Below are 7,695 nucleotides of genomic sequence, written 5' to 3' on the forward strand. Positions count from 1 at the left end.
ACAAAGGTTTTATCCAGGGAGCCTACACATGCTCACAGGGATTGGTGCATTCCTGAGCATGCTTGGTTTAACGTCACAACTTAAGAACAACCCAGAACAGACATATTTGGACATGTTTAGCTTCAGGTCATGGAGCACATGTGTAAAACATTACAGTAATGGGGCAGGAGTGCCTCTGGCCTAGCTCAGCTAGATATCTAGCTTTTCCTGAAAATAAAAGTAAAAGTCATATTTGCAGGTACATTAATATGGATGCCGTTCTAAGTGCCTGCCTTGCTTACTGGCTAAAAATTTTTTTAATTAAATTTTATGTATAGGAGTGTTTTGCCTGCAAGTATATATGTGCACCACATGTGTGCCTGATACCCTCCAAAGTCACAAGGCATTACAGAAAGTTGTGAGCCACCATGAGGGTGCTGGGAACTGAATCTTGGTCCCCTGAAAGAGCAACAGGTGCTTTTAACTGCTGAGACATCTCTCCAACCCTCTTGCTAAATCTTTCTAGTGAGGAAAAAATATTTGTTAGTGTATGCACAGGGCCTGGGCTCACATCTCAGCACCACAGCCTTCAGATGGAGTGGTGCATGCTTGCAATTCCAGGAAGAAAAGCAACCTCAGCAGGGCCATAAAGGTGGCTCAGCTGGTACAGCCGCTCGCACTAAAGACCCAAGGTTTGATTTTCAAAACCCACACGGTGCAAGAATGTGCTCCCACCTTCTGGAGGCATCACAATCCCTGACTTCAAGCTCTACTATAGAGCTACAGTAATAAAAACAGCTTGGTATTGGCATAAAAACCGACATGTTGACCAATGGAATCGAATTGAAGACCCTGACATTAACCCACACACCTATGGACATATAATTTTTGACAAAGAAGCCAAAAGTGTACAATGGAAAAAAGAAAGCATCTTCAACAAATGGTGCTGGCATAACTGGATATCAACGTGTAGAAGGCTGCAAATAGATCCATATCTGTCACCGTGCACAAAACTTAAGTCCAAGTGAATAAGAGACCTCAACATAAATCCAGCTACTCTAAACCTGCTAGAAGAGAAAGTAGGAAGTAGTCTTGAACGCATTGGCATAGGAGATCACTTCCTAAATATAACACCAGTAGCGCAGACACTGAGACAAACAATCTAATCAATGGGACCTCTTGAAACTGAGAAGCTTTTGTAGAGCAAAGGATACGGTCAACAAGGCAAAGCGACAGCCTACAGAATGGGAAAAGATCTTCACCAACCCCACAGGTGACAGAGGACTGATATCCAGAATATATAAGGAACTCAAGAAATTAGACATCAAAACAACCAACAGTCCAATTGAGAAATGGGCTTTAGAACTAAACAGAGAATTCTCAACAGAGGAAACCCAAATGGCTGAAAGACATTTAAGGAATTGCTCAACATCCCTAATCATCAGGGAAATGCAAATCAAAACAACTCTGAGATACCACCTTACGCCTGTCAGAGTGGCTAAGATCAAAAACACTGAAGACACTTTATGCTGGAGAGGTTGTGGAACTAGGGGAACTCTCCTCCACTGCTGGTGGGAATGCAAGCTTGTACAACCACTTTGGAAATCAATATGGCGCTTTCTTAGAAAATTGGGAATCAATCTCCCCCAAGATCCAGCTATACCACTTTTAGGCATATACCCAAGAAATGCTCAATCATACCACAAGAGCACTTGCTCAGCTATGTTCATATCAGCATTGTTTGTAATAGCCAAAACCTGGAAACAACCTAGATGCCCTTCAACTGAAGAATGGATAAAGAAATTGTGGCACATATACACAATGGAATACTACTCAGCAGAGAAAAACAATGACATCATACGGTTTGCAGACAAATGGATCAATCTAGAAAAAATCATCCTGAGTGAGGGGACCCAGACTCAGAAAGACAAATATGGTATGTACTCACTCATAGGAAGATGCTAGATGTGGAACAAGGATGACTGGACTGCTACTCACATCACCAGTGAGGCTACCTGGAAACGGAGACCCCAAAAAAACACGGAGAAATGGATGAGATCTACATGAACAGCCTGGTCATGAGTGGGAACAATGAAGGGCGACGGTCGAGGGAAAGAGAGTGGGAGATCCTAGCTGGATCAAGAAAAGAGAGGGAGAACAAGAAATAGGAGACCATGTTAAATGAAGACCACATGAGAAGGGGAGGAAGCAGAGAGCTAGGGAGGCCCACAGAGATCCACAAAGATACCCCCACAAAAGACTGCTGGCAATGGTCGAGAGACGGCAGGAACTGACCTACTCTGGTGATGGGATGGCCAGACACCCTGTTAGTTGTGCCATAAACCCCATCCAAGGAAGGTCTGAGGAATCTGGATGCAGACATCCACGGCTGGGCCCCTGGTGGAGCACTGGGATTCTAATTAGTGAGAAAGAAGAGGGTTTATATGAGCAAGAATTGTTGAAGCCAAGGTTGGATAAAGCACAGGGACAAATAACCAAATGAATGGAAGCACAGGATCTATGAACCAAAGACTGAGGGGCCCCCAACTGGATCAGGCCCCCTTAACGGGTGAGACAGTCATTCGGCTTGATCTGTTTGGGAGGCAGCTGTGCATTGGTGCCAGGTCCTGGGCTCGTTGCATGAGTTGGCTGTTTGAACCCTGGGACCTATTCAGGGACGCTTGGCTCGGTCTGGGAGTGGGGGACTGGACCTGGCTGGACTGAGTCTACCAGGTCGATCCCGGTCCTCGGGGGAGAACTTGATCTGGAGGAGGTGGGGATGAGGGGTGGGGTGGGGGGGAGGGGGAGGGGGGGCGAGAGAGGGAGAACAGGGGAATCTGTGGCTATTATGTTGAACTAAATGATGTTGTAAAATAAATTTACTAAAAAAAAAAACAATGTGCTCCCATGAATGCACGCACACAGCCCTGCCTGCCCCCTCATGATAAATAGATGTAAAAATACTTTTAACCTGTTTATTAATCCCAGCACTCGGAAGGCAGAGCCAGGCATATCTCTGTGAGTTCGAGGCCAGCCTGGTCTACAGAGTGAGTTCCGGGACAGCCAGGGCTGCACAGAGAGACCCTGCTAGGGGTTAGGGGGCGCATAATAGGGGTGCAAATGAGCAGACTTCCCTACAAGCTGCTTTGCTGTGGATGAGCTTCAGAAATTTGGCCAACTTCTACCACATAGGAAATCAACAGCTCCCACTTCTGTTAAGTGAGTGAAAGGAAAGAAAATCTGAAATCCAGATGGGGCACTGGTGGGTTGACAGAAATCCTTGGGAAATACCCATAGAAACTGTCTGAAGATGCTGTAAAGCCAGACAACGACACCCATTCAAGAAGTTGAATCTTTATTTGCCTAAAGAAAAATTACATATAGACCACCACTATTACTATGTCCTATGATAACCGTCAGTGCACACTTAAAAACCAAGTTAAAGGGTGGAGTTCCAGCCTTGAAAACCAAATTGATAATCCTGCCAGTCTGGGGGCAGGGGCTGCATGCTTATTGCTAGAACTGGGTCATAATTCATATTTAGGAAGCTTCTTCTCGGGTACAGGAAGTCATAGGGAACCACTCGTGGGTGTGGTGAGATTTTGTTTGGTTTTTGGTTGTTGTTTGATTTTTTGTTGTTATTGTTTTTCTTTCTTTCTTTTTTTTCTTTCGTTTTCTCCGAAACTGTAGACTGAACTGAGGGCAAGCGCTCTACCACTGAGCTAAATCCCTAACCCCAGGTGTGGTGATGTTTTATTTGTTTAGAAATTTATCTACACATGGGAATCCTGGATCTTTGTTACTTGTTACTTTGTTACTTGTGTTAATGGTTTCACAGAAGGTTGTAAGATTCCTGGACTCCACCTTAGCCCCACCCAATACTGCTCCTTAAATTCCTGCAGCTCACACCTTGCAGGCTGGTCCCAGGGCAGCCTTGGGGAGCCTGCGGGTCTGTTTTGATGGGACCCGTCTATGGTGGTATTTTATTTGTACTGAAATGTGATTTTCATTGTATGTTAATAAATAAAGTTGCCCAGGGGTCAGAGCTATTAGAGCTATAGCAAAAGCTGGGCATTGGTGGTGCACACCTTTAATACCAGCACTTGGTAGGCAGAGCTAGGTAGATCTCTGTGTGTTCAAGGATACCGCCAACATTGGAGACACACGCCTTTAATCTCAATACCATAGAAGACCTGTGGGCTGTACATACAGGCAGTGATGAGGCAGTCATGTGTTTGAGTTTACAACCAATGAGAAGGCAGAACAGAAAGTCTATATAAAGACAAACAGACAGGAAGTAGGTCTCTTTTTGGAGAGGTCTCTTGGCTGAAGAGGCTAGCTGCAGGGTAAGGCTCTTAGCTCTGATCTCTTGGCTTTCTTCTTTGCATTGGCTCTGTGTTTCTTATTTAATAAGACGGTTGGTTACATCTACACCCGTCTCCTGCTGGGCAGTATACACAGCTGTTGGCAGCACCTTGCTGCCCATCTAGCCAAAAAGGCATTGATGCTCTGACTGCCTCTTGCAGAGGTGCAGGCTGCACCTGAGAGCCTGCTGCATCTCCATTACTTGGACCGAATTGGTCCTGATGCCCTAAATCCCCCCTCAGAGGCAGTGGTGGCTGATCTCCCCGGTTATTCTTCTGCTGTTCTGGAAACAGCAAGGAATAGTTACCATCCATCTGCCACTGTCCTTGAACACTAGGAACACATCCAAAGGCAGAGGGCATAGAACCGAATTGGTCCTGATGCCCTAAATCCCCCCTCAGAGGCAGTGGTGGCTGATCTCCCCAATTATTCTGCTGCTGTTCTAGAGACAGCAAGGAATAGTTACCATCCATCCGCCACTGCCCTTGAACACTAGAAACACATCCTAAGACAGAGGACATAGAACACTGGCTTCTCCATGTCTTAGGCCAGTCACCCATAGGGGGAGGAGCAAAGTTTGTCGGTGTGAAGTTAAGAGGAGATCCACTTCCACTGGTGCCTTGATGCCATGCAGCACCACTTGATCTCGTTCCGATGCTTTGGATCTCGGAGTCATGTGAGCCAGAAGCTTCCTGGATCTCTACAGAACAGGCAGTAAGACTCCATGGAGCCACCTGCACAGAAGAGACTTGCTCAGTGGTGTGATTGGCAGCTTGCGCCTGGGTATCCTGGTGGCCTGTACGCATGCAGTCTTGGCTCTTGTGTGGTCTCTTGATGGCAAAATTTTTGCCTTTCAATGTTGGTGATAGCCTGGATCTTTTATTCTGAAACCAGTTCTAAAGAGAAAAAAAGGAAATTGTCAATTAAGCCTGCTTTGCAGCAGTATCCCACCATGCATTTTTTTCTGTCCCCCCCCCCCCCCTTTGTTTGTTTGTTTGGAGACAGAGTCTCTATTATGTACCTCTGGTTATCCTGGAACTCACTGGATGGTATACACTGATAATCCTAGCACTTGGAAAGCTGAGGCAGGAAGATTCAGAGTTTAAAGCCACTAGTGGGGAAACCTACTCATTTCGCTAAATGATCAGGTTGTCAAGCTGCCTTCTAAATATTTGTGTTGCTTTCAACCTTGGTCAAAGATACTTCTTTTTGCAGTGGACAGTAGTTAATGCAGAGGCTTCTAATCCGTCAAGGTACTGAGTGCTTGTGAGTGCCCAATCCTCCAAGGGACATCTACATCAACAAACTGCTCCAAGGATCAGGGACATCACGGAGGAAGGGGTGGAAGAGTGTAAATGCCCAGGGAAGTGTGCTGTGAGTGCTGTCTTCCAGCTGTTGTACTCACTCACACTTAAAAGAAAATTTGATTAACTATAACAACCACACAGTAGACCTGCGTAAGATCAAGCCAGCCACCTGTCCAACATGGGGGCCCTCCGTATGAAGACAACTCCAATCATCCATTTATTTCACTTTTCAAGGCAATCCTTTCTCCCTTGCTCTGTTGTATGTAGAATTATCATTTTAAGATGTGTTACATTTGTTTATGCTGTGGAACATTTGCTTTAATGGTGCAAAGATGTGTTGCATTCCTTTATGTTGCATTTGTTTAGCTCTGTGAAGCTGTGTTACTGTGCCTGTCTAAAACACCTGATGGTATAATACAGGGCTGAACAGCCAATAGTGAGGCAGGAGAAAGGATAGGCAGGGCTACCAGGGAAATAATATATAGAAGGAGAAATCTGGGGAAAAGAAGAAGGAGCAAGAGAACAAGGAGAGGAGACACCAGGGGCCAGCCACTCAGCCACCCAGCCAGCCACAGAGTAAGAGTGAAAGTAAAATATACAGAGGTAAGAAAAGGAAAAAGCCCAGAGGCAAAAGACAGACAGAAAAGCTGGCTTGCAACAAGCCAAGTTAAGGCTGGGCATTCATAAGAATAAGCCTCCATGTGATTTATTTGGGAGCTGGGTGGTGCTCCCCCCCCCCTGCGCAAGAACAAAGAGCCAAAAGAGTAAAAAACAACCAACACTGCTCCACCTTTAAAATGGTCAACATTTTCAATACTAGAAATACCCAGAAGTCTTCCTATTTTGTCCTTGTCACAGCAAACATCAGCATGAAACCATCATAGTCCCTGTCCTGGGTAATGGCAATAACTTTATCATTTATTGTTTTTTGGAGACAGGGTTTCTCTGTAGCCCTGGCTGTCCTGGAACTTGCTTTGTAGACCAAGCTGGCTTCAACTCAGAAATCCACCTGCCTATCACAGCACCCAAGTCAGTGTGGGGATTAAAGGCATGAAACACCATTCATGGCCTAAATGTTTTAGCATGTGTTGTATGGGTATTTTGCCTACATGTGTATCTGCGTACCATGCATGTGAAGTGCTTGTAAAGGCCAGAAGAGGGCATCAGATCCCCTAGAACTGGAGTAACAGAGGCATGAGCTGCCATGTGGATGCCGGGCATCAAACCCAGCTCCTCTGGAAGAGCAGCCCATACTCTTAACCCATCTCTCCAGCCCTGGAGGGGCTTAAGTCCTTAAACTTGTCCCTGCTTCCAAATTTCCCTCAAAATAGGTTATTTTCTGTGTAAGCTGTGTCAAACTGAAAGAAGAAAGGTGACATGTTGACAGGTCAGCTTTCTTGTGATTCTTCACTGCATTTTCCAAATGGCCCACAAAAGGGCATCCTCACAAAAAGCTTCAGAGATCTGACTTACTTCAATCACATACACTTGGCACTTGAAATGCTGTGCCAGCTTATCCTTGGTTTGGGAATCTGGATAAGGATTATTTTCAAACAGTTGTTTAAGTGTCTTCTGCTCATCTTTGGTAAACTTATGTCGAGGTTTTATCCTTCTTCCGTGCTCTGCCTTCACTTTGCAGCCATTGTCCTCTGTGCCTGGAGAACCAGAAATGTGGAAACAGAAACGCATTGAACATCAGTAGCACCCCCAGAAAGGCTCCTTTCTTGACTAGTCATAAAGAATTTTTTTTTCTTTTTCTTTTCTTGGTTTTTTGAGACAAGATTTCCTTGTGTAACAGCCCTGGCTGCCCTGGAACTCTCTGTAGACCAGGCTGGCCTAGAATTCAGAGATCCTGGGATAGAAGGCATGTGCCACCACTCCCAGCTCAATATTTTTTCTTAAAATAGAGCTCTGCCTCATTTCTATCCATAATGAAAGGTTAAAGGTCCATCTTTTTTTTTTTTAATATTTATTTTATTATGTATACAGTGTTCTGTCAGCAGGTGTCTCTGCGGGCCAGAAGAGGGCACCAGATCTCATTACA

At 45.2% G+C, this 7,695-nt stretch overlaps 1 protein-coding gene across 1 annotated transcript; it reads right to left on the bottom strand.

The window, feature by feature from the left end:
- Nucleotides 1-4,201: 4,201 nt before the first annotated feature.
- Nucleotides 4,202-7,340, bottom strand: LOC107403024 (uncharacterized). Its single transcript, XM_042284267.2, has 2 exons — nucleotides 7,125-7,340; nucleotides 4,202-5,240 (listed from the first exon to the last, which is right to left on the bottom strand). Exons 1-2 carry the CDS (start codon nucleotides 7,338-7,340, stop codon nucleotides 4,386-4,388), a joined length of 1,071 nt encoding a protein of 356 aa, XP_042140201.2. The 3' UTR covers nucleotides 4,202-4,385.
- Between the last annotated feature and the right edge of the window lie 355 nt (nucleotides 7,341-7,695).

This window comes from Peromyscus maniculatus, chromosome 9 (genome assembly GCF_049852395.1).
Source record: "Peromyscus maniculatus bairdii isolate BWxNUB_F1_BW_parent chromosome 9, HU_Pman_BW_mat_3.1, whole genome shotgun sequence".
Lineage (NCBI taxonomy): Eukaryota > Metazoa > Chordata > Mammalia > Rodentia > Cricetidae > Peromyscus > Peromyscus maniculatus.

Bases quoted from the DNA above. Each gene is read 5' to 3' on its own strand.
- LOC107403024 (XM_042284267.2), bottom strand. From the start codon at position 7,340: ATGCGTTTCTGTTTCCACATTTCTGGTTCTCCAGGCACAGAGGACAAT. The intron at 5,241-7,124 runs GTAAGTCAGATC...TTTTCTCTTTAG, and splicing joins GCCAAGTGTATGTGATTGAA to AACTGGTTTCAGAATAAAAG.